The sequence below is a fragment of the Ursus arctos genome, unplaced genomic scaffold (genome assembly GCF_023065955.2).
Source record: "Ursus arctos isolate Adak ecotype North America unplaced genomic scaffold, UrsArc2.0 scaffold_3, whole genome shotgun sequence".
Lineage (NCBI taxonomy): Eukaryota > Metazoa > Chordata > Mammalia > Carnivora > Ursidae > Ursus > Ursus arctos.
The window spans coordinates 88,754,553-88,781,201 of record NW_026622985.1 but is presented as its reverse complement, the minus strand read 5'-3'; the positions used below and the strand labels follow the sequence as shown (position 1 = coordinate 88,781,201).

The 26,649-nt window shown below is 47.5% G+C and overlaps 1 protein-coding gene across 2 annotated transcripts; it reads right to left on the bottom strand.

Moving 5' to 3' along the window:
- On the bottom strand, positions 1 to 26,391 carry LOC130542132 (uncharacterized). 2 transcript variants are annotated; one of them, XM_057304551.1, is made up of 5 exons: positions 26,082 to 26,391; positions 25,432 to 25,597; positions 24,755 to 24,830; positions 20,635 to 20,824; positions 1 to 1,251 (listed from the first exon to the last, which is right to left on the bottom strand). In XM_057304551.1, the coding sequence occupies exons 1-5, from the start codon at positions 26,228 to 26,230 to the stop codon at positions 1,227 to 1,229; spliced, it is 606 nt and encodes a 201-aa protein (XP_057160534.1). In that variant the 5' UTR covers positions 26,231 to 26,391; the 3' UTR covers positions 1 to 1,226. The 2 variants fall into 2 exon arrangements, with proteins under 2 accessions (XP_057160534.1, XP_057160535.1); XM_057304552.1 differs by lacking the exons at positions 1 to 1,251; positions 20,635 to 20,824 and adding an exon at positions 23,272 to 23,874.
- Positions 26,392 to 26,649: the final 258 nt, after the last annotated feature.

Below are 26,649 nucleotides of genomic sequence, written 5' to 3'. Positions count from 1 at the left end.
TAAAAATAAATTGGAAAACAACAATTACACCTAAAAAAAAAGGCATATATTATTAAGTGCTGGTGAGGTGTGGGTAATCTCAAACACTCCTAGTGAAGTATAAATTGGCACAGCCCTTTTGGAAAGGTCACTTGGCAGAACCTAGTGAAATTTTACATGTCCAAACCCGTCAACCCAGCAGTCACACGTCCTGGCCTTTATCCTCAGAGAAACACTTGCACACGCGCTCAAGGAAGCATGCCTCTGGATGTTCCTGGAGCATCGTTGCTAAGGTAAAAACATGGCGATGCCATAAATGTCCAATAAAAGGGAAACGGCCGTACAACAGAACAAAAGTCTGGTTTCATACCGTGCTGCCGATGTGTGCTATATGTACCATGTACTAATCAGGCAATAGCTCTCTGACACGGCATTTCGTGAAAAACACAAGTTCCAGAACAACAGTATTGATGTTAAAATTACAGCCACACGCACACAAAATGAAGCAGTATGTGTGTGTGTGTGTATGTGTGTGTGTGTACATGTATATATCTTTTTTGCAGGGCTGTATGACTTTATTTTATGTTTTAATTCTAGTTCGTTAACATACAGCACCCTGTGAGTGTCAGATGTACAATACAGTGATTCCGCACTTCCATACGTCACCTGGTGCTCCTCACGACAAGTGCCTTCCTTAGTCCCCATCACCTATGTCACCCACGAAGCAGCGTATTTTTTATATGTTCACATAAGCATGTCTATGCACAGGAAGACTTCTGGAAGCTTACATATCCAACTAATAACGGAATCAAGTGGGGACTTGACTGTCTTTTGCAGGGGAGGGGCAAAATGGAAATCTGTTTTTTAAATTTAAAAATTTTTGTGACTCATAGTAAAATACACGTGACATAAATTTACTATCTTAACCATTTTTAAGTGTACAGTTGAGTAGTATTAAGCCCATTCACACTGTTGTACAACCATCTCTAGAACTTCTTCCATCTTGCAAATCTGAAACTCTCATGTCCTTTAAATGGTGACTCCACGTTCCCCCCTCCCTGCAGCCCCTGGCAACCACCATTCTTCTTTGTCTCTATGAATTTGGCCACTCCATGTACCTCATATAGGTAAATTGTCCGGTATGTGTCTTTTTTGTGACTGGCTTATTTCATTTTGCATGATGTCCTCTAGGTTCATCCATGTGGTAGCTTGTGTCAGATTTCTTCCCTCTGTAAGGCTGGTTGGCGCTAACTTTTTTGTGAGAATATATACCTGTATTTGAGTGAAATGAAAAAGAAATACAGTTTTCAAAAGGAAAAGCAAATACATTTGTAGAAAAATGAACTGGTGGCAAATACACAGAAACGTTGCTCCTGTAGTTCTGGGTCGAGCAATTACGGTCATTTACATTTTCTTTTTAAAAAGATTTTATTTATTTATTTATTTGAGAGAGAGACAGTGTGCACGAGTGGGAAGGGGCAGTGGGAGAGGGACAAGCAGACTGCCCACTGAGCGGGGAGCCCGACACGGGGCTGGATCCCAGGACCCTGAGATGGTGACCGAGCCAAAGGCAGATGCTTAACTGGCTGCAACCCATGTGCCCCTACATTTTCTTTCATATTCTTTTTAGTCTGGATCGTATGTTATTTTAGCACCAGAACAAAATACTAAAACTAGAAAGCAAGGAAGTATGCTATTCTGGTTTTGGACCATCACCCCGGGCAGCCCTGCCATTTGGAAAGAAGCATTTGACTTGGTGCCTTGAGATGCCGCTCTGTTGACTCTGGCGGTGCGGATGGAGTACTTGTGCCCAAGGCCTGGCCCGAGGGCCCAGCTGTCCCCTGGCCTGGGGTCACGGCTCCTGAATGGGTAAAAAGATGCTCAATGTAACTGCAAACACACAAGTGACAAGTTAGAGTACAGTGGAGTTCTGGGTTTTTTTTGCCTACCAGTTTGCCAGAGTTTGATACTATTTTGTTGGTGTGTTGGTGAAGCTATAACAAAACAGGTGGCTTCAAACACTGGTGAAGGGAGGGCAGATCGGCCCAATCTTTATGAGAGCAGTATTCATGAAAATTACACACACAGGGGCGCCTGGGTGGCACAGTTGGGTAAGCCTCCCACTCTTGGTTTTGGCTCAGGTAGCGATCTCAGGGTCATGAGTTCAAGCCCCGCGTCTTGCTCCTCACTCAGCATGGAGTCTGCTTGAGATCCTTTCCCTCTGCCTCTGCACCCCCATTCGTGTGCGTTCTCTCTCGCTAAAGTAAATAAATAGATCTTTAAAAAAAATTACCAATGCGCGTGCCCTTAGACTCAGAAATCCCACTTCTAGTAATTCATCCAGCAGATACACGAATGGACAAAATTATATATACACAGTGATATTTGTTGCAGTGTTGTTTATAATAGCAAAACTTCGGAAACAGCCAGTGGAGGGCCAGTTAAATAAATTTCTGTCGCTAAGCCCCCTGGTCTGTGTGTGGAGCTATGGTAACAGTGGTGAGGGGAGGGGAGGACCAGAGTGGAAGGAGGATTTGCGTGGATGTCACCGTATGGTCTTTTGTCCTCTGTTCTGTTTTAGGACAAAATGCCGCCCTGCGACATAAATGAGCTCTGCACCTCAGTTTCCTAGTGTCTAAAAAGGAAATGACGATTCTAACCTCCTAGGGTTACTATGAGGATTACGGGGGCTGATCCATGTCAAATGGTTCTATCGAAGCGGGGGGCAGAGAGAGTGCTGTCTAAGCTTACTACTCTGGCTGCCGCACAGGCTGCCACACAGGCCTCTGAGGGCTGGGCTCATCAGCTCTAGTGGTCAAAGTTCCAGGGGCCTGGAGACAGACAAGAGACAGACAAGGTCAGAAAATTCAGGTCCAATAGGCATACGTCCCAGAGCGTTCTCTCGCGGGGACACCCCAGGATTGTGGGCAGGGCCAGCAGCCTGTTGTATTGGTGGCTCTCCGAAGAGCTACACGTGCTGGTCTTCACACCCTCGTGTGGCTCTGATTGAACTGGTAGCAAGTGGCAGACACTCCGGAGCCCTGAAGACCTGTCCTGCCCACACCAAGGGTGAAAACCCCAACTAGGCCAGCTCCTCCATTAAGCCCTTGAAAGATCAGCTGATGTTTAAGGCAGCGGAAGAAAGAAAGAGGGGAGGACAAAGGTGCCACCCCCTCGTAAGGCCCTTCCCTGGGGACCCCTTACACTTGTGCTCGCATTTCATGGGCTAAACCTTGTCACAAAGCACCGTTGCTGCAGCGGGAGTTGAGAAAGGAAGCCTTGCAGCTGGTAGCTTTGCTGCCCTGAATAAAATAAATCCTATGGGTGATGAAAATGTTCTGGAACTGGATATAGTGGTGATGGTTGTGCAACCTTGTGAGCATACTAAATACGGAAGGGTAGGTACAGTTTAAAGGGGTGAATTGTGTTCTGTGAATTTTATCACAATTGTTAAAAATTGGACTTCCAGTGCTAAGGAATAAGAAGAAAATGAATATCAGGGGGAGGCAACCATCAGGCTTTCCATACCTGCTTTTTAATTGCAACCACTTAGTTGCATTTGGTCTCTCTTGGCTTCTGGGCACCGGGGCCGGGGCGGGGGGGGGGTGCGGATGGGGCGCATGATTGACAGCATGGGTCACGTGCACACTCTATAGCTGGGGGTTAGGGTCTGGGTTTAGGAGAAGCTGGGTAGACACACAGTTGTTCTGACATTTGCAGGGAGGATTTAGCTAAGAAGCTTCCGTGAAGCAAGGCGTACCTGTGTTGGCCCCAGAGGGGCATGGCATTACTTCCTATTACCTGAAGCAGCTGGTCACAGGTGGGCTTGGGGACAAACCAGTATCGGAAGGTGGTCAGGACACAGTCCTGACTTAATGAAGAGACAAGTGAACTGACACCCTCCCCAGTTTTCTCGGGGCAGTCATAGATAGAGTGCCATTATTTACCTTCCCCATTTCATGATCACTTCTTCTCCATTGTTTTCCTCAACAGTCCAGGCCAAACCAGGTGTTTGCTTTCAAACTGGATCTGTCCACTCTTTGTAAGCCACACCCCACATCAAGGACTGCTCTGCCCCTGAGATCACCAGGGGAGTTTAGTCTAGATGGGCCTGCATTTCCTCTGCACCCCGACTTTCATGAAATATTACCTAGGAAAGAAAGGGGTGAGCATAGTGCAGAGACCACAGGGGGTATGACCAGCGTGGGGCTTACTTAGCTGCCTCTCCTGCCTTGTGGGTCCCTGGAGGCCTGAGTCCTGCCTAGGGACTTGAAACTCAGGGCAGGGACCAGGGAAGGATGAGGGGGAAAGAAAGGGTTAAAGTCTGTCCAGGTTTTTCAACATGATGAAACCAGGGTGGAGGGTCTGCCAAGAACAAGTCAGGTTCAAAACAGGAAACCCCAGGGTAGTGATAAATGGACACTTCTCTGTAGATTTTACATGGATCCCTAGGGAAAGTGCTGGAACTGATCTCATTCAACAGTTTTTTGGATTTTTTTTTTTTTTTTTTTTTTTACAAATCACATTAAAGAGGAAGTGCACAATGAGCTCCCCAGGTTTGCCAATGACACTAATCTCTTCCAGGTGCTGAAATGCTAAGGTAATGGGGTACCACTGCAGGCAGCTCCCACGGCATCCGCTGGGAGGGGCAGCAGAATGGCCACAGTGACGGGCAGGGGTAGAGTGGTCTTGCAGAGCAGAGCCAGGCTCTGCTGCCCTGGCTTCTCTCAAGCCCCACAGATGCAGTTCCTGGGGTACCTGCGGCAACCAGCGTGGGTATAGGCAGTGGAGGGGAGGTGGGACAGGGAGAGGCCCCTGGAACCAACACTTCCCTCCTGGCACAGAAGCTGTGCTTTTCCGGCCACCCCGCCTTTCTAGAATTCCTTCTAGAACTGTCGTCTTTCCCTCGTTCTTCAGTGCTTAGCTCTGTGGTCACCTCTACTGGCTCTCCGCTCTTCCTGCCAAGTCCCTCCTAGCTGGTGCATGAATTGTTGCTCTTCCCTAGAGTCTGACCTTAAGCCTCCTCTGCTCGGATGACCTGTCCCCCACCTGGGCACTGTGTCCTCTGCTGTCAGTCTTCCCACTCCTTTCAATCGACCTGGCCCACCGTACCTCCCCTTCTCCCCCACCTCGCTCTCCTCCGACCAGCACTTGCTAGAACAGAGAAGCCCCACCTCAAAATTCAGTTCCCTTGCATCTTGCATCACGGCAGGTGCTCAGCATCCCGCCAGTTCTCTGACGGCAGCGTCTGCACCTTACCTTCCCCCAGTCCCTCATTTCTGCTGGAATCTTCTCAACATCAGGTACTTGCTTCAGCTTAGCCTGCTCTTAATTCAGATAAGCCGGCTTTGTTTCACTTCACCGTGGCACTTCCGCTCCCCTCCACCCACCCCCACGAATGGTTCTGATTCTTGATTTCAGGCACCACAACCAAAGATACAAAATGTTCTCGTGTTTACTTTCCAGGCACCGGAAAATCAACCAGCCAGGCCTGGTCTGCGCAGACTAAGCAGTTATCAGAGGAAACGTAGGAGAGGGAAGGCCCTCTAAGGGCTAAGAGACTCGGTTCCACCTGCTACATACGTTAATCACAGGAGATGAAGCTGTAGCCTTTTGAGGGACAAACTTTCTGAAGTTTAAATGGTTGGGAAGGCAACCAGTGAAATAATTGATTTAGGCAGGGATCTTCAACGAGTACCAAAATCATTTGGTAAAAACTAGTTGAGAAACATGGTAATTGCATGGTGCCTAATCTCACAGAATCACTTGCTAATCACGAAGGGGAAAAAGACTTTATAAAATAAAAATCTGTGATCAACTGACCAAATTTAGTATCATTAGTAGAGGGACATATTATGGGGTTTCTGATGTCACATGAGTGAAATGTTCTTGCCCCAAATGGTTAATCTATTCACCTTAATTTTTCGACCAGCGTTTTGGGAAAGAAATAAGCCCAATGACCCCAGGCATCTGTATTAGAGTTCTTCAGAAAAACAGAACCAATAGGAGAACGTGTGTGTGTGTGTGTGTGTGTGTGTGTGTGTGTGTGAGTGAGAGAGAGAGAGAGTGTGTGTGTGTGTGTATCAGATTTGTTACAAAGAACTGACTTCTGCAATTATGGGGGCTGAGCAGTCTCAAATGTTACAGTTGGCACATTGAAGACCTAGGAAAGACAATGGTTTAAGTTCCAGTCTGAAAGTCACTAGGTTTGAGACCCCAGAAGAGCCAATGTTTCCTTTTAAGTCTGAAGGTAGGAAAATAATAATGTCCCAGCTCCAAGGCAGTCAGGTAGAAGTTCCTTCTTACTCACTGGAAGGTCAGGCTTTTTGTTCTCGCAGACCTTCAACTGATTAGATAAGGCCCACGCACATTAGGGAAGGCAATCTGCTTTACTCAGTCTACGAATTCAAACGTTAATCTCACCCAGAAACACTCTCATGGCTGCACCTAAAATAATGTTTGACCAGAATTCTGGGCACCCTGTGGTCCAGCCAAGTTTTTTTTTGTTTTGTTTTTAAAGATTTTATTTATTTAGTTGACAGAGAGACAGCCAGTGGGAGAGGAAACACAAGCAGGGGGAGTGGGAGAGGAAGAAGCAGGCTCCCAGCAGAGCATGGAGCCCGATGTGGGGCTCAATCCCAGGACCCTGGGATCATGACCCGAGCCAAAGGCAGACGCTTAACGACTGAGCCACCCAGGTGCCCCCAGCCAAGTTGACATATACAATTAACCATCACAGTTTCCTTTGTATATAATGAATAAATTTCTCCCTATGGATCTAGAATTGTTTTAGTACAGATGAACCCCAGTTGAAAAAGTCCAGTTTAGAGGAAATAAAGGGATAGAGGAACAAGCTAAATGGCATACAAGCCAGGATGTGGGTTATTCTATAAAACAATGAACATGGTTTCTTCAAAAAATCAATGTCAAAAAAATAAATGGTGGGGAGATTTTTCTGGAATAAAAGAGACATAACAACCAAATACAATTTGTGAATCTTGTTTAGATTCTGGTTCTATAAAAAAGAGCTATAAAATGTATTTTAAGAGAAATTTAAATATGGACTGGATATTAGATGATAGATATTAAGAAATTACTGTAGGGGTGTCTGGGTGGTTCAGTCGGTTAAGTGGTGACTTTTTCGTTTTAAGATTTTAGTTATTTCAGAGAGAGAGAGCAAGCAAATGTGTGCACATGTGTGTGCTCTTGCATGAGTGAGGGAGGGGGAAGGATCAGAGGGAGAGGGAGAGAGAGAATCCCAAACAAACTGAGCTCCGGGCCCAAAATGGGGCTCGATCCCACAATCCTGAGATGACCTGAGCCGACATCAAGAGTGGGATGCTCAACCGGCTGAGCCACCCCGGAGCCCCTAAGCATCTGATTCTTGATCTCAGCTAAGGTCTTGATCTCAGGGTTGTGAGTTCAAGTCCTGTGTTGGGCTCCATGCTGGGCATAGAATCTACTTTAAAAAAAGAAAGTAAGAAAGAAATTATCGTAAACTTTCTTAGGTGTGAAAATGGCACTGTGGTTATTTTTAGGTGGTGCATACTGAAGCATTTCAGGGTGAAATAGTTCTAAAACTTATCTTCAAGAATTTTAGCAAAAAAAAAAAACCCTCATGTGTATGGATAAAGCGAAAGTGGCAAAATGTCAACAGAGGTTAAGTCTGGGTGGTGGGCATGGGTGAGAATTATGGGATTCTTTCAACTTTTCTGTGTGTTTGAACATTTTTGTAATAATAAGGTGCTGGGAGTGAGACTGTGAATAGTGGATACCTGGTGAGTGTGATTATAACACAGGCTTGGGAGGGGTCAGTAATGCTGGACTTGGAAAAATCTCTTCGTTCTGGGAGGCTCAGAGTAGTATTTTGGGCTGGATTTACCCCCCTCCCCCACCCCGAATTCATATGTGGAATCCTAACTCCCAGTACCTCAGCATGTGATTATCTTTGGAGATAGGGCCTTTACAGAGGTAATTAACGTCAAATGAGGTTACTGGGGATAGTGACCTTATAAGGAGAAGAAATTTGCCCACAGGCTGGAAGAGAGAAAAGACAATGTGCAGTGAACTAAATGTTTGCGCCCTGTCCCCGGCCCCCCTCTTCCCGGCCAAATTCATATGTTGAAGCCCTAACCACCCCCCCACCCCCACCCCAACGTGATGCTATTTGGAGATGAAGCCTTTGGGAGATAATTAGGTTTTAATAATTGGGTTTACATGAGGTCCTGCGGGTGGGGCCCTGTTACGGACAGGACGTTTGCGCCCTCACGAGCATATGCTGCAGCCACATGCCCCTCAATGCGATGGTGGTAGGAGGTGGGGCTCTTGTGAGGTAATGAGCATTAGATGAGGCGGCGAGGGGAGAGCCTTCCGGAATGGGAATAGTGTTCTCGCAAGAGTCTGGAGAGAGCTTGCTTCCTCGACTCCGCACTCCGCCCCGCGAGGATGCCGCAGTTAGAAGGCGGCCCTGGTCAGAACGTGACCAGTGCTGGCACCTTGCGTTTGTTTGGGCTCCCACAACTGTCGTGTGTATGTCCTCCCTCCCCCCGTGTGTGGTGTTTTGTGACAGCAGCCTGAGCTAAGACAGACCCTCGTGATGGGATTAGCGCTCTTCAAAGAAGAGGAGCAAACAGCAGAACTCTGTCTACCCTTCAAGGACACCGTGAGAAGCCGCCTCTAAGCCAGAAAGAGGGCTGTCACCAGAAACTGACCTGGCTGGCACCCTGAGCTTGGACTTCAGCCTCCACAGCTGTGGGAGAACAAATGTCTGCTCTCTAAGCCCCCCGCCTGTGGTATTGGGTTCTGGCGGCCCAAGCAGACTAGCGCGTGGAATGAAGACACAAGAACAAGATGGCCACGTACAAGCCAAGGAGAGAGGCCTCAGAAGAAACTAACCCTACCAACACCTTCACCTCAAACACGCCGTCTCCGTAACCGTGAGACATTCCTGTCTTTGAAGCCACTTCATTAGGTCAGCCCTAGCAAACCAATGCAAGTATCACCCACCATTGTTTATACTTCCTTTAAATGACACACACGTCTCATACAGCAAAAAGAGTTCGAATGAGGCAAAGTTCACACTTTTCTGTGTTTTCCTGTGGTTAGGACAAGACAAGTGGGCAGCCAGAGGCCAGCTACCTGAGGGAGAACAGAGAGTGGAATGGGGACACACCCATGGGAGCCACTTGGGGCTACCGTAGTCTTCCACTTTGGAATCTTGACCATGGGGGTAGAATTTGCTTTTTAATCATTATTTCCTCTTATTCTCCCATGTTGTATTTGGGATTGTTTTGTTTTTTAAAGATCTTATTTTAAGTAAACTCTTCACCCAACGTGGGTCTCGAACTTTAAACCCCAAGATCAAGAGTGACATTTTCTACTGACTGAGGCAGCCAGGTGGCCCAAGGGAGTTGTGTTTTGTAACCGGGCTTCAAGGTGAAAAAGGTTTATGCGATATTTGAAAGTCAGTTTCTCCTGTCGGAGTAAAGCCAGGAGTGCTCAGCATTTGAGAGACAAGATCCGAGGTCTGTAGAAGCCGTTCACTCTGAGGGCATCCACACCAGTCTTCTAAAACGGCATTGTGGAGGGAGCCCCGGCCCTGGCTTGGACAGACACAAGTTCAGATTCCTCCCTCTTCCAAATAAGAGTGTGAGACTCTTAATCAGTGCAATTTGTATAGCTAGTTGGGGCCACACGTTCCTCATCTGTAAAATGTGCCAAATGCCACATAGCTGGCAGGGACGCCGGCGGGTCGGGGCCGTTGGCTGCAGAGCCTGGGAACGAGGCCTGGACACCGCACACAGTCGCTGTTACCACTGCTGCTGTGTATTGGGAACACCCAATAAAAGGCAGCGGAAAAGCAGCGTAAGGCAAGTAGAAGCAAATATAAAGGAAAGCTGCCATATCCTTAGGGTAGTTAAAATTATAGAAACAGAAAGTAGAATGGCTCCCAGCGGCAGGGGGAGGGAGAGATGGGGAGTTCTTGTTTGATGGGTGTAGGGTTTCAGTTTTGCAAGATGGAAGGAGTTCTGGAGATGGATGGTGGTGACAGTTGCTCCGCAACGTGAATGTACTTAACGCCATTGAACCGTACCCTTAAAAATGGTGACGATGAGCTATTTTGTTACGTATATTTTTCTACAATAAGGAAAAAAACAAAAAGGAGAAAAAGCTACTTTATTAGGTAGTATAGCCCGCTTGATAAAAACAGGGGAATGTTTAAAAAGCCAACAATGATAAGCCATTAAAAAAGTGGATAGATTTGGGGACACCTGGGTGGTGCCGTTGGTTAAGCATCTGCCTTCGGCTCAGGTCATGATCCCAGGGCTCTGGGATCGAGCCCTACGTTGGGCTCCCTGCTCAGCAGGGAGTCTGCTTCTCCTTCTCCCTCTTCCCCCTCCCCCCTCCCCCTGCTTTTGTTCTCTCTCTCTCTCATGTGCGCTCTCTCTCTCAAATAAATAAAATCTTTAAAAAAATAAAAAATTTTAAAAAATTAAAAAGATGGATAGATTTGAAAATGTATAAAAATGGAAATTCGACGGGGCAACGCTTACTATAAACAAAGTAAGACAACAGAAAACAAATTGGGGGAAATGTTTTCAATTTCTGTCAAATGGAGCTCATTTCCCGGCTGAAGGAAAAGAAGTGCGTGCATCAGGAGAGTGACCTGCAGGAAGTCTAGGAAAGGGGAGCCCCGTGGAATATGAATTCTGCAGACTCCCTGGGGCCTTCCAGGGAAGCCCACGGCGGGACAGGTTGGTGGGACAGACAGTTCCTGAGGCCTCATAATGCCCCGGCTCAAATATACTCTCTGCATTCTCTGGATTTTATGCTGAGATCTGTTCAGACATGTATTAGGAACCGATAAATGTTTATTGAAAGATTTCATATATGAGAGGGTATCGGTTTACTAGGGCCCCATAATAAAGTACTCCAAACTGGGTGGCTTCGAACAGTGGACATTCTACGGTTTGAGAGGCCAGACGTTTGAAATCAAGGTGTCATCGAGGGCATACTCCCTTTACGTGCTCTCGAGAGGATCCTTCCCGTCTCTTCCTCACTTCTGGTGGCCCCAGGTGCTCCGTGGCTTTTGGGAGTATACTCCTCCAGCCCCTGCCTCTCCTCATCTTTTGGGACACCAGTCGTTAGATCTGGGGCACACCATCTATCATGGATGATGTCCTCTCAACATTTTTAACTGATTATATCCTCACATCTTCAAAGACTCAATTTTCAAATAAGGTCACATTCTGGAGTTCTAGGTGGGTGTGAATTTTTGGTGGACACTATTCAAACTACTACACAGACCTGTTTTAGTTGCAAATTACAGAAAACCCCATTTAATAGCTTAAACAAACAAAAATGATTATTTTTAAAAATTATTATTTTTAAAAAAGCTTTTATTAATTTGTTTGAGAGAGAGAGAGAGACAGATCATGAGAGAGAGCACAGGCAGGGAGGAGAGGGAGAAGCAAGCTGCCCACTGAGCAGGGAGCCCGACGTGGGGCCCGATTCCAGGACCCTGGGATCACGACCTGAGCTGAAGGCAGATGCTTGACCGACTGAGCCATCCAGGCGCCCCTAAAAACGGTTATTGGGACGATTAACAGAAAAGTCTAGGAATATGTGGAACTTCAAGAATGGCTTGACCAAGGAGCTCAGTTTCTCCCGTTCAGATCGTCTTCTGCTAATGTTGGCCTCATTCTTAGGTTTTCATCTTAGAGCTTCTGGCAACTCTATTTTCACATCATCCTTATTGGTAGCAACCTAGTAAAAAGTATCTAGTATCTGCCTGAATACTATCAGCACACATTTCATGGGTATCTTTGGCTTTGAAGGTTTCATACCCATGTTTAAACCAATCGCTGTGGCCGGGCCTGAGTCTATACCTCAGCTCTAGAGCCCGGGGCAGATTCAGTACCACTGAAAGCACACAGAGGATGAGGGAGGGGTTTTCCCCAGAGTGAACTTGGGGTACTGTTTCCAGAAGCGTGAGCAGGTGCTGGGCAGTAAAAAGTGTAGTCATCCACTACAATTTTGGTCTTCCTCCGACATCAAGGAGCTCCTGAGAGGCAACTCTGGTTTCACGTCTGTATTCCTGAGCCCCAGATAGCAGCAGGCCCTCAAATAAGTATTCACTGAGTTGTTTTGAACTTTTGTTTGTTTTGAATTTTTAACATAATCTAGTTTCTGAGGGCTTTATCCACTATAAATATGAGACTTCCTCCTGAATCAGGGTGACTCCACTCCATTGAGATATTGCTCTTTGTAAAACCCTATCTAGGTATACCAGTTGGCCACCTGTTGTGAAATTATTCTTAAAAACTCCCATGAAAGGGAACTGAGAAGAAAGGCTCGTGTTTGGGTCAACATGGCAGCAAAGAAACACAAGTAGTAGGCGAAATTAAGGAACAAAGAAACATGTCTCCATCTTCCTCCTTTGTCCCAACACACACACACAATCTCAATGTCTGCAGCGATGGAGAATTGTTGCTCTCACATACCCTAGAGCGCTGGTGGAGAAAACAAGATTCGGAGTTTAGGCATATGTCATCTAGTGGTTTAGGCTTGAAGTGTTGTACCTTAAACGCCCTCCGAGGGGCCTGGTCTCCCAAGCACCAAAACAGCCAATGCCCAGAGGCTGAAGTCAGACAGCCCTTCAGCTCGATGGAGCTGGACTCTGTAACCACACCGTGGAGTTTAATTTGCTGACCTAGATGTAGTTTGCAGCCCACAAAACCTCATACCACAGCAAAGCTTTTCTTGTGCTGAGACAGCTGGCTGGGTGTGATGTTGCAATGACTCAGTTCTTAGTAAAGGGTCTGAAGAAATTAGGGGCAGAGCTAGAGCCCTAAGACCACAGCCCCAAGAGACCTTCCTGTTTATTCCAGGGCTAGAGAAGGGGAACCTTCTGTTTGTGGGCACTGGTGTTTCATCAGAAGGGACAAGGCTGGGGCTTTGGGTTTGAGCTGTGTATTCACAGTGCACACATGATGGTCAGACAATTATACTTAGACTGATCATTCAGACTTCACCACACAGGCCCACGCATGTTTGGAAAGTGGTCCTCAAACTATGTGAATGAAGTCCTAATTCTCCTTGACTTCCATTTTGAAATTGGGACTCGGTTTACATGAGGAAGCCTGTTTCAACAAAGTTAGAGTTGAAAACTCTGGGTTCTGAGGACTTCCCATCAAACGTAGCAGATGGAACACGTGCACAAGCCTTAGCTTCCTCCCCAAACCCCACCAAAATGTGAGTAAAGAGACTTAAAAAAAAAAAAAGCATATACCCATAAGAGAGATAAGAGCCGAGAGGGGGAGTAAAAAAAAATCCTAGCTGAAGCCTACTGATGTTCAAGAGAAATAAACTTACTTTGGATAGATCTTCCTACTGTGAAGTATATATCTAATAATAAATTGTTAGACCTTGTTACATCAGCCAGTGTTCACTGAAATACTCACCATCTTTGTATGAGTGTGTGTGCATGTTGTTTTGGTTGATAAACTTCTACATAAATTTTTGCTGAAGAAAGAATACAGCTTAGAGTGTGTTGGTAGAAAGAAGGGGCCGGGGATTTAAATACATCTATGTGAGTTCATAATATTTTTGTATTTATGATATTTACAGTATCTAGTAATATAAATATAAAAATAGTATTAAGTGTTTATGGTAGTTATTATTTCTATTTCCTAAAATATATTTAGTGTTTATATATATTTATAATATATTTAGTATTAGTAGTATTTTAATAGTATAGTATCAGCATTTATAGTTTTTTTCAACCCTAGTGTTGTGTTAGGATCACATTCAAGTGCTTATTAAGAATGGGAGTGCTTGGGGAGCCTGGGTGGCTCAGGTGGTTAAGCGTCCAACTCTTGATTTCAGCTCAGGTCATGATCTCAAGGTCCTGGGATGGAGCTCCAAGTTGGACTCTGCACTCAGTGGGGAGTCTGCTTAAGAGTCTCTCTCTCCCTCTCCCTCTGCCCCTTCTCTCTCCCATTCCCTCTCTAGAGGGGGGGGGGAAGGGAATGCTTGTTAAAGATACACATTCCTAGGCCCTGCCCCAGATATCTGAAACAATAGGCTTGTGGATGGTAGAATCGTCAGCAATCTGTTTTTCCTTCAACTTTTTATTTTGAAAATGTTCAAACATATAGAAAAGTTGAAAGAATACAATGCTCACCCCTGTATCTTCCACCTGGATTTCACAATGATCACATTTACTACATTAATTGATTTTTTTTTCCTTTCTTGCTCTTTCTCTAGCAATATATATTTTTTTTCCTGAAAGAGCTGAAAGTAAATTTCAAACCTGTTGACATTTCACCCTTGTTGTGGGTTGAATTATGTTCCCCAAAAGACAGGCTCAAGTCCTAAACCCTGGTGCCAGTGAAGGTGACCTATTTATAAGTAGCACCTTTGCAGGTGTAATCGAGTTGAGATGAGAGCGTCCTGGAGTAGAGTGGGACCCTCCAATAACTGGTGTCCTTATAAAGAGAGAGAGATTTGAAGTCACAGAGAGACACACGGGAGAGGACACGTGATTGTGGAGGCAGAGATAGGGGTTAATGCTGTCCTAAGCCAAGGAGCACCAAGGATTGCCAGCAACCGCCAAAAGCTAGGAGGAAGCAAGACAGGATCTTCCCCAAGAATTTTCAGACAAAGCACAGCCCTGCCATTATCACATATACAAAAACTAACAATTTTATGATTTTCTAATATCCAATCCATAATCAAAAGGATCCAGTTGTTCTACAAAGATCTATTGTAGATTTTTTTTTCCTTTTTTTGGGTCAGAATCCAATCACGGTATCTTATATTCATTTAATTGTTATGTCTAAGTTCTTTTATTCTAAAGTAATTTGACTTTTCTTAGAAAATGACATTAACTTTTTGAAGTGTTAAGGAAAAAATTGTCCTCAAATGATAGGGAAAACTTTATTCAAGATTATTGTAACAAGGAAGAGAGATCAGGCTCAACTCTGAAAAAAGGACAGGTGGGATGTATAGCCAAAGGGCAGGATGAGGGGGTCAGTGGATGGATAAGTACTAAGGGCAGACGTCAAGGGGAGGGGGATTCTTGCTACACTGACCTGACATGACTCTTGCTAAAGGCAGGTCGAGAGCTTAGACATCAAAGCTGGGGGATGAGGACCTTGATCAGAAGTCAAGGGTGATCAGATGTCAAGGGTGGGGGATGATTTAGCAAGATTCTTTGCTAAGATTGGCTGGGCAGGCCCAAGACTGAGTGGCGACCAGGGTCAAGGCCTAATCGAAAGATGTTCAGAGGAGCCTGACTAAAGTCTGGACGAGGAAAGAGCTTTTGTCACAGGTCAGTTGTCTTACAGTGTGTTCCACGCTGTGAGTTTGTGTTCTTGATTCCTCTCGGCATAGTTTAACTTGTTCCTCTATGTCCATCTTTTCTGTTCACTGCCATGTAGTCATGAGGCTTGGTTAGATTCATGTCGGCAGTAGTAATTCACAGGTGGTATTGTGTTTTTCACATTCTTTTATATCAGAAGGTGCATAATTGTTGCACCTTTGGTGATGCTCAGTTTGATTGCTTAGTTAAGATGGTGACCCCCGATCGCCCTATCGTAAAGGGAAATTCTCCCCTTGGTAACACATAAGTCATCTGTGGCAATGTGAACATATTTTATCCAGTGGCTCCATTGATAATCTTTGTGTGAATCACTTATTTCATTGGGGTCTGCAAAATAATGATTTCCAATTCTATTACTCCTTGCGTTTTTATCAGCTCTTTTCCTTCTTTTCCCTCTTGTGTTGAATATCACTATGGACACATGGATTTTGTTTTATTCGTTGTGTTACCAGTTGTAGTCATTATTCATTCTGATGCTCAAACTGTCCCAAATGTGGCCACTAAGAATCCCTTCTGTGTCTCCTATGTTTTTGAACACTTCCTAGTCTTTTGGCACAAGCTGATGCCCCAGTTTCACTTTCTTGGCCCCAGACAGAGAATCAGACATTTCTCCAAGGGACAGAAAACATGGTCGTCCTTCTCGATTACCCCGAAGTAAGGTGTCTATTTCCTTACCCGTTTAAAATAAGCTTCACAGTAGCTAATGGTTCTTAGGTGCTATGTGCCCAGCACCAAGGGTTTTCCGGGCATCGCCTCATTTAATCCATGGGCCAATTCTTTATGGTAAATACATTTACTTATCCCCGTTTTACAGATGAGTAAACTGGGGTGTGGAGAAGTAAACTGTGCAGGGCCACTCAGTGAGCAAGTAGGGGAGTTAAAATTGGAACTTGGATCATTCTGACCCCAAAATCAATCCTGGAACCACCATGCCATATTGCCAATCAATTTTGCTACCAAAACCACCCCCCCAAAAAACAAAAAACAAAACAAAAATGAAAAAAAACCTACTTAGAAAGAACGGAACTTCATGATATCTACAATTAAAAACAAAAACCATGCTTGAAGATGACAGGCATGAGGCAAAAGGAAGTCCTAGAGAAACCTGGTACCTTTCTCATGTATTCTAAATTGCCAATAATCACAATTTAGGATAACCAAGGTCAGGCCTGGAATGTGATGAGAAAGCTTTCTTGTAACTCCACTAGAAGCCTTATCATGGAATGAAACGGAGCAGGGACTTTGGACCAAGTTAGTGTTAAAAGCCTTTTAAGCTTTTCTCACACCTACTAGCTCTTCTTCTGGGGTGGTCTATTCAGAGCTCAGGCGGTCCAGGTTAATGGAAGGGAGAGCGAGGGGAGGGAGGAAGGGAAGGCTGCTAGGATTATGTCCTGCTTCTCCTGTCCCAGGGTGCTGGGAAGCCAGAGGGGGAACTGCCTGGAGGAAGGGGCCTCCTTTTTCTAATCTGCGCAAAGGTGCCTTATTGGCCAGCAGGGGCCCTATCTGAGCTAAGTTCTTCCTGTATGAAATTGACTGTTCTGGGCTCAAGGGCTAGTGACTCTATTATCGCTTCATGAGAGAAAACTTCGTCCTCCCCACAGGAATTTCCAGTTGTAGTTATTAGCCTAGGTGTAACCTGAAATTTAAATGTAATTACATTTCTCTTAGAGCTAAGAGCTAAGGTTGTCCCTAGCAACCTGCCAGTTTCCTGCTTTCCTTCTTAGGAAGAGAGTCTGGCCTTTACTCCTCTTCCCCTTTGCCACTTTGACCTAGCGTCCAGTTGAGCCTGGGGTGGTGTTTAGTGAGGAGCCTTCTCCCAGGTCACCAAGCCTCCAGCTTGTCCCCGCCCCCCCCCCTTTGTGTGGGACAGCAAGAGGCACCTGAGTGCCCCGGGGGTGGCGAGGGGTAACAGGGACTGATAGGTGGGGGCCCATTAAGATAAGGAGGAAGAATAAACAGAAGCAGATGTGCCTTCAGCCCTGGTCCCCCGGCCCACTGGCAAACAAATGGACGGCAGCTGGTCTCCAGGGCAGGACCTGGCCTCCTTGGAGCCAGGAGCTGGGTTGGGCTCCTCAGTGCTCATCTCTCCACTGGACCTTGATTTCCTCCCTGGAGACAGGCCAGAGGCGCTTTCCCTCCACACAGCACAAACCAAATATATTCACATTCTACCTATTATCAATGCCAATGACTCCTCTCCATTTTATTTTATTTTCAATATTTATTTTAGAGAGAGAATGCGTGTGTGCAAGCATGGGGTGGAGGGGCAGAGGGAGAGAAAGTGTTGTTTTTTTTTTAAGATTTTATTTATTTATTTGTCAGAGAGAGAGAGCATGAGAGAGAGCACAAGCAGGGGGAGCTGCAGGCAGAGGGAGAAGCAGGCTCCTGCTGAGCAGAGAGCCCGACATGGGGCTCAATCCCAGGACTCCTCTCCATTTTATTTTATTTTTTTTTTCAATATTTATTTATTTTAGAGAGAGAACGCGTGTGTGCAAGCATGGGGTGGAGGGGCAGAGGGAGAGAAAGTGTTGTGTTGTTTTTTTTTTTTAAGATTTTATTTATTTATTTGTCGGAGAGCGAGAGCATGAGAGAGAGCACAAGCAGGCGGAGCTGCAGGCAGAGGGAGAAGCAGGCTCCTGCTGAGCAGAGAGCCCGACATGGGGCTCGATCCCAGGACCCTGGGATCATGACCTGAGCCAAAGGCAAACACTTAACCGACTAAGCCACCCAGGCATCCCGACTCCTCTCTGTTTTCAAAGATGTGCACAGTCATTGTCCTGTGAACCACAGAAGAGGAGACTGTGCGCACACACACACCCTTCTAGGCTGAGATTAAAAAGCCCAGAGGTGACTTTAATCCCCTGAAGTGATGGTCCCCTAAAGTTATGGGGCCTCTCCATAGGTTGGACCCTCCAGCTCTAAAAATCCTCTGGCACCCTGGGCAGTTTTGGACTCTCCACCCCCAATCCAGAAGGGATCAAAGCAATAGACAGTTGGGACATTAAGGGTGTGCAGGGCTGGGGCTGAGGCTGAGGGTGCTTTGGGGCCCTCCCCCAGCATATCATTCTACATCGATGTTTCCTTTTCAAAAGGGATCTGGACTGACTTAAAATTTTTAGTTTTTAATATTACCTAAATATGTGCAAATTTAAACCTGGGTATAACACTCCGTGTGCTTCTAAGTAGTCTCTAATCCTAAAATTGAAGGAGGAAGGAGGGGAGGAGCCAGGGTCTCACCCATCCACTCCCAGCTTCAGGGCTGTGTCTCCAGGAGGGATTTTTTTCTCCCAGACACACCTGCTGTGACCCCCTGCAGTTCTTGCTTCCACTGGCTGGGCGATCCCTGGGCTCAGGTAACACTGCCCCCGCCCTTCTGTCGGTCCAGCCTAGGGGTGGCCTTGGCTTCCTGCTGTTGCTTATCTCTGGTTTGCCTCACCCTCTCTACTTGGATCCTGGATTTTTCCATCCTGGCAAGCTTGAGGTGGGAAGCAGCATTTCATAAAGGTGGGCAGTGCAGGGGTCTCAGGTGGGATGCCCCAAAAGCTAGTTCTTTTTTTTTTTTTTCCCCAAAGCCAATTCTAAGAGGGAGATTTGCATGCAGAGAGTTTATGGGGCACATGCCCCCCAGCAGCAGCTCTAAGAGTGAGGGGAGCAGGATTGGTCAGAGGGAAATGTGGACATAGAACAGTTGCGACAAAAGCTCTGAAGCCAGGATGGCCCTTCAGAGTTGTCCCAAACTGGAGCAAGGCACTGGATTTTTGTACCCCTCCCCCTCCACAGCATGGCTGAGTTAGACTGGGGTTGCTCCCAGAAAGGGGCCAGTGTTGGATGGGGTGGTTCCCTTCAGGCAGGACAGTTCCTGGGGAGGGATTGGCTATGAGCTGTCATCACCCCTGAAGGGGAGCCTGGGCAGGGGCCACAGCAACCACTTCAGGTTCGAAGCCCACTTCTGCAACTTACTAGTTATGTGACCTTGACCTAATTCCTTATCCCTGAGCGTGAGGTTCAGTGTCCTGACCCGTGAAAAGGGAAATTGTGAGGATTGAATGAGACCGCGTTCCGTGTTCCATAGGGGAGAGAAAGTCTCCACCCCTCTCCTCTGCTGGCTTCCCTCCAGGTCGCTGCTGTAATCTGTTTGGTCAGGATCCAGGACACTGTTTCAGCCACGTTTATGAGGGGTGAGGCTCTTGCGCAATAAAGGGTCGTGTGTCCAGGTGTGGCTTTTCCTCCCACTTCCTGCTCCCAGGGGTTGGGTAGACCTTGCTCTCCTCTCAGGGGACAGAATGAGGAAGCTGAACTAGGTCCTCCTGCAGGCTGGCCTCCTTACCCTCCCTCTTCTTCCTCCCAGGAGCACGGCTGGTTGGGACTGTACAGGGCACAGGGGAGTGAGGGCTCTGGATCCTGGTGTCCTGAGCTCAGTCCTGTCATTGAGCTCAGAGCCCCGTCCTGAGGTGGTGCATCGGGCTCTGTGCTGTAGAGCAGCACCCCAAATTTCTTCGGGGTCCCCATGGTACCTATGGAGACTTGCTTTGAATTAGAAAAGGTCCTTCCTCTGGGCAGACACACCCTAAGGAGTGGTCAGTTAGCAAATAGATAGTGCCTCTGTGCAAACTAGAAAAAGGCCCCCGTCCTCCCTGTGCACTTGAGGAGCAGTGCACAACCTGCCCAACCCTACCGGGTGACCCTGAATGAAGGCTCCACTTGATGCCCCAAGCTCCTCACCTTGCCTCTGCCTTGCCCATTTTCTCAGCACATGCCAGATCTAAGGTGTAGCCCAGTGTTTTGCACATTTTGTGTGCTTCATGTGCTTATTATGGGCAATCAAGTTATATGCCACAGAGCCGATCTTCCGACACATCAGACCTCTCTCTCTGCCTTAGAGCCTTAGATGCTGCTTTCTGTGATGGCATTCACAGATTCTTTGGGTCCTGGAACTGCAAGGGAGCCGAGAGATTACCAGTATTGCTTAGTGACAGGGGCACCAAATCTGTTCCACTGGGGAGAGACCCCCAGTCACAGAAGCATCCTAACCCCATGAATCTGTCCTACCAGTCTCCCCTGCTTTGCCCAGAGTGCAGGCCTAGTAACTTGATCGAGCCTGGACATGGACAATAGCATCCTGACTGAAGACCTGTCACTGGGGAGGTGGTGTGGGTAGAGCAGAAGTCAGGACCCAGATGATTTCAGCTGGATTTAGCCTGGTTTGTTTGATCCAGAACCCACTCTCATGACTTTTGTTGAAAAAACGTACGTGGTCACAATGGGCCTACCTTCCTTCGCGGCAACACTGGACTGGAGCTGAGCGGTGTCTTCCTCGGCAGAATTGTAGGAGTGCCCTTAACCCCAGCTTCATGGGGAAGTGATATACTCCAGGGTCAGTCAGCCCGAGTTTGAATCCTGGATCGTTTACTAGCTCTGGGACCTTGAACAAGTTATTTCTCTGTGCCTCAGTTTTCCCATCTGTCAAATAGGATGAGGAAATAATAATACCCGTATTACATGGTTGTTATGAGGATTAAAGGAATGAGTACTTATAACTGCACACAGTAGTGATATATGTTAGCTGTTGTAATGACAACAGATGAGTTTCCACCGAGTAGACGTTTATGTGAAGTTTCCACAACCATCGTTTCATTGTCTCAGTGACCTCCAGATTCCCAGCAATAGATTGGAGCTGGCCTACAGAAACCCAAGTTGGAAAAGTCACTCTTTGATCGGTGAGGCCCCCTACCCCTGAACAAGGCGATCTTCCCGACTGCCCAGGCCATGGGGTGGGGGGCAGCCTTGCCTCCTGGTCTTGTCCTGCTTAGAACTCTGTCCCTGCCGGGGATATGAAGGGAAGCCATGTGAACAGCCATTTACACTCCCTGTCCGCCACTTGTAAGAGCACATCCTGATATCCCAAGGCATTCCTTGTTCCTCTTCGAAGTCATTAAAATCTGTCAACAGCAGTCTTCCACAGTTACTGGGCATTTTTATTTCCAGCCTGACTCCTGCATGGGGTAATGAGTTCCATGAGCTTACCACCCACTGAGCGAAGTCAGATTGTCCTCCATTCTTCCTACATGTAATTCTCTCAAGCTTTAAGCAGTGCACGCTGGTCTAGTTCAGGATTTGGTGAATGAGTTCATGACCACCGTCACCATAACATTCATGATCAAACAGATGTTACTCCTCCGTAGCCTTTGTCTTCCCAGATGGAGGAACCCTCAACATCTCACTCTGTGTTTTTATGGTAGCTTCGCTGTTTCCTTGACAACTTCGGCTGGCCCTTTTTCTAGTTTCCCACGGTCTTTCTTGAGGTGTAGTAAGCACACAGGACAGCAATTCCTCCCGAACCACATTCTGTTACACTTGGATGCTGTTCCAAGTACCAAATGGGAAGTTCACTTCAATACATGCAAATGGCAGTTATCTTGTTGCAAACTGGAACAGGAGGGTATTGGGAGTTGGTGAAAGAACAGAGAGTGAAAGCAGCAAGCAGAGCACACGCACGGGATTTTGTCACAGAGGTGTGAGGACACAGCAGAAGGTGAGATCTTAGAGCTCTGACTCAGAACTCCCCCCCAGAGCCGCTGTCCACAATCCAGTGCTCGCCCCTCCACACCACGGACCTGGGGGCTGGGCTGCACCAGCCAGAGGGGTTACCTCTCCCTGGTTTGCGTGAAGACATCTCATGGACCAGCAGCAGTCCTGCCCAGGAGGGGACAGTTGTGCCCTCTAGACGGGGAGGCCAGAAAAAGCCAGGCCAGAGCCAGGCACTGGGTCCTGCTACTCCGCCATAATGGTGGTGGTGTTTTTTTTCCTGTTTTGTTTTGTTGTTGTTGTTGTTTTTAGAATTAGAGGATGTTCTTCTTTTAAATTTTTTTTTAAAGATTTTATTTATTGGAGTCCCTGGGTGGCTCAGTTGGTGAAGCACCTACCTTCACCAGGGTCCTGGGATCGAGGTCTGCATTGGCTCCCTGCTCAGTGGGGAGTCTGCTTCTCCCTCTGCCTCTGAGTGCCACTCCCCCTGCTTGTGTGCACAAGTTCTCTCTCTCTCTGACAAATAAATAAATAAAATCTTAAAAAAAAAGATCTTTGAGAGAGAGAGAGAGATAGCAAGAGAGAGCAGAACAGGAGGGAGGGTGGGGGCTGCCCCCGGAGCACCCACTCGAATCTCTGAAATACATGGTAGCCTTGAGATTTGGGTGTCATGGGACTTTCATAGCCTAAGCCTAATTAGGGTCCTGTGAGCAGTGACTGGTTCAGGGTCACACCAATGAGTGTGTGGGATTCTCCTGGGCTAAGGGATTGGTTAGGTGAAGTCCAAGATTTTCCTTTGAGTGTTGGAGGGCACGAAACTCTCTCCTTCTGGATGAGGTGGGATATGGAGGTGAAGCTAGGGATTGTTGCAGCCATTTTGCTAACATAGAGGGGGTCAGCATGAGGATTAAGGTGACCTATTGAGGGGAGCCCCCAGAGAATCATAGTAAAAAGGATCCAGGGCCCTGACTATACCCTGGGTGGAGCCTCATTTGTTTCTGGACTTCATAGTTTCACAGCCAATAAATTCCCTTCAGTGTTTAAGCCAATTTGGGTTTCTTTCTTCTTTTGACCAGAAACATCCTAACCATTATAGATGGTCAGGGAAGAAGGAGGTGATGTTTGAGCTGAGAAACAAATGGGAGCAAAGAAGATCTGGAAGAAAAACCTTCCAAGCAGAGGAAAATGCAAATACCCCAAGATGGGTATGGGCCAGGTACATCTGAAAAGCGGCAAGGCCAATGAGCCATGGGGAGAATGGTATCCGGTGAGGGAGCAGTGTAGGCCAGGTCTTGGGGGGGCCACAGAGAGGAGCTCAGCTTTTGCTCTAAATGCAACAAGGAAGCCATTGTTAGTTTGTTTTTTTTAATTTTTAATTTTATTTTTTAAAAGATTTTATTTATTTGTCAGAGAGGGAGAAAGTACGAGCAGGGGGAGCAGCAGGCAGAGGGAGAAGCAGGGGGAGCCCGATGTGGCACTCGATCCCAGGACCCTGGGATCATGACCTGAGCCAAATGAAGGCAGATGCTTAACTGACTGAGCCACCCAGGTGTTCCTGTGTTTTAAATTTTTAAAAACTGATTTTTATTTATATATGGCAGTACAGTACTCAAGGCTTAAGGGCACAGTTGGATGGATTTCAACACGTACACACACACACATATCTCCATCACCCAGATCAAGAAGGTTTTCAGCCCCCACAGGCCATATATGCAATTTAAAATTTTCTAAGAGCCACATTAAAAGCACGTAAAAAGAAACAGGTGAAATGAATTTTAATTATGTATTTGATTTAACTCAGGGGATCCAAAATATTCTTTTAACACATAATCGATGTTAAAGGTGTCCATGAGCTGTTAATTTTACAAAGTCTTTGGAATCCAGTGTGCAGTTTACATAGACAGCACACTTCCGTTTGGACCAGCCCCATTTCCAGGGCTCCGTAACCACATGTGGCCAGTGGCTACTACAGGAACAGTGCACATCTAGAGAGCAGGGAAATGAAGCAAACACCGCCCATTGATCAGAACAGAAGTCATGTAAATATAAGCCATTGACCTTATCTCTATTTAGAGTACTGACTCTTTAATTTCATTTTTGTGAAAATAAGTCCCCACCCATTCTCAGTTCCCTAGCCCTTTATTCCTCTAAGGTCATATACTCAACACAGAATTTTCCTACTATGAGCAGTTTTAGTTCCCTTTTGGGCTCTGCTGTGAATGGAGTTGTCTTTCTGCCCATTCTTAGGCAATACGAACATCTCAGTGACAGGCTCCTCACTTGACCAATAATCCACAAAGTCAGATGAAAGTCGTTCTACCCCTGTGCGTTCCAAACCTGGCCGATCACCTAAATCACTTAAGAGTGTTTAAAACAAAACAAACAGCACACATCTAGGGCCTCCTGAATCCCCGCCCAGAGACGTACTCAGTGACGTGCAGTTTTAAAAAGCTTGACTGTGACTGCCACTCAGCCTTGGGGACCACTGAGGATGACCCACTTTGCTGAACACGCCAGAGTCCTCATCTGGGACCATGCCAGAGACGCAGTGATGCTGAAGTGACCGTCCTCTAGGAGCAAAACTCATTTTAACGATGTTGTCCCGGTCATGGGAGGGGTGGGTGTCTTTGTTTCCTCAGGGGTGGGACCATGGCAGTGGCAGAGGTGGAGGCCTCAGGGGTCCCCTTGAGTGTAGCCTATTTTGTGCAGGCAGAGCCCTGGACAGGAGAAACCCCTCCAGCGGACAACCAGTATGATAGAAGACAGAGCCACGGATCTCGAGTTGGCCTAACGATGAGTGTGGCTAAGGAAGAAAGCCACCGTTAGTGACCCATCTGCACCCCCTGCCCCCCATTCTGTTCTTACCTCCAACACTGGCTTTCCTGGCAGTGAGTCCCTCGAATCCCTTCTTCACACACAGGTGTGTGATAGCAGAGCTAGCCTGTGTTTCAAGGGGCAATTTGAAAGAGTGATGACTAAGGGAAAAAATTAACCTCATCCTTCTGGATTTCATTTTAATTGTTGGGTGTGCCCTGTACACCAGAAATCATAAAGCAGGCCTGGTTTCCTTCCCTGGCTGTATTTAAAGAGCCCTGGGTTTGCAGTCAGGACTCCGAGCTCTAGTCCCACCGTTATCACTAACAGCTGCATCTCTTTGGGTATATGGTTGAACAAATCCGAGTGTCACTTCCTCCACTGGTTACATATGAGTAGGAGTACCTGCCTTATAAGTTATAGTGATTACTAGATAAATCACGCATGTGAAAGCAGTTTGGAAACTGTAAAGCATTACACAAATGCAAGACGCTAACCTTTATAGCCGGAAAAATGACACAGGGCATAGAACAGCGGGAGAAACCCTTCGCCAGCTTCTAAGATGGTGAGGTCAGGAAGCACGTTTCTTCCCCCTGCCCTCCTGCCTTTCTTCTTTGTCCCCTCACCGTTTATAATGGCGTTTGTATGTCTTTACAAGCAGCAGGGGCTCTGATCCTAAAGAATGAGTAACTGAACACGCTCCTGGTGTTTTGGCCCTTGATACACACCTGTCCTGGACTTCTGGAAGGGCAACAGCCAAAAGAAGCCTCTTGGCCAGGTGTCCATAAATGTTTCCAGTGGCAATTCCTCCGCAGGCCGGGAGGTTTCCATTGGCTCGGGGGTCCCCTGTGTCTTTCATTGGCTGGCTGCAGCTGGGACGAGGAGCGACTGGCCCTGTGCGGTTCACAGTCGAGAATCACTGAGGGCTGCTTCCGCCGTTGCTGCCTCTCGTCCCCAAGTAGCCCGTGGGAGCTCCCTCCTCCTCCCCCTCCACACGCTCAGTCCATCCCAGGCTACTCTACCAGTCCTGCCCAGTCTGGGCCGGGCACCTACAACCTCCGCTCAAAACGCCTCGTTTGCGGAACCTTCCCAGGCTAAGCCCAGCCATCAGCACTCCCTTAACGGACACATTTCTGGTTCCCTGCACAGAGAGGGGGAATCAGTCCCCGAGCCACGCACACGAGCGGTGCCTTTGTCACTTTTTCAAGTCCCGCCGGCTGCGGTAAAATGCTCAGGCTCCTTCTTAACTGTTCTCCCCGCGAAATACAGGTCGGGGGGATGCAGTAAACCTGGCTCCTTCCGGAAGAACGCTGAGACTTAAATGCACTGGGCTCCAGCCAAACAACCGAATAAAGTGGAAAAATTTTTCATCACTTACAGAAAGTATTTTCGCTCGGTAGAAACAGCATCTACGGCTCCTCGGAGCAAGCTTGTTTTAGCACCATCGAGCAAGAGCACACCGGTGCAGTTAGGGGCGCCTTCTGGAGGCTGCTCCAACCCCCCTCCCACTTCCCATCGGGCTGTCATTGTTCCCCCGCCGCTCGGGCCAGGGAACCCCGCAGCCCGGCCGGCGCGCCCCCGCAGCCCCCGCCCTCCGGACCAGGCGCAGCGGCCGCAGTTCAGGACATCCCTGGGGGAAGCCGGGCCGGGACCTCCGCGGGGGCGCGGGGGTTCGGGGCCGCGGGGGCGCGGGCGGGGCCGGCGCTGCCAATCCCCGCGCGGCGCACGTGCCGCACGTCTCCGCATCCGGCCCCCGCCCGGAGCCGGCTAGGTGGGGGTGCGGGGGGTGGATCCGGAGACAACCGGGGGTGCGCCGGCGGGGGGTTGGAGGTGGGACCAAGCGGGGGGGGGGGAGGTCGGGAATGTGCTTAGGGGTCTGGGAGGTGCGAGCTGGCAGGGGGTGAGTAGGGTGTTGAGAGGCTGTGAACGCACAGGTGGGGGGGTAA

Excerpts from the sequence above, each read along its gene's own strand:
- LOC130542132 (XM_057304551.1), bottom strand. The coding sequence starts at position 26,230 with ATGACAGCCCGATGGGAAGTGGGAGGGGGGTTGGAGCAGCCTCCAGAA. Across the intron at positions 24,831-25,431 it reads CTTCCAGAAGTCCAGGACAG|GCTAGCTCTGCTATCACACA; the intron begins GTGTGTATCAAG and ends CTTGAAACACAG. Across the intron at positions 1,252-20,634 it reads CAGTGTTGCCGCGAAGGAAG|GTATATATTCTCACAAAAAA; the intron begins GTAGGCCCATTG and ends ACTCAAATACAG.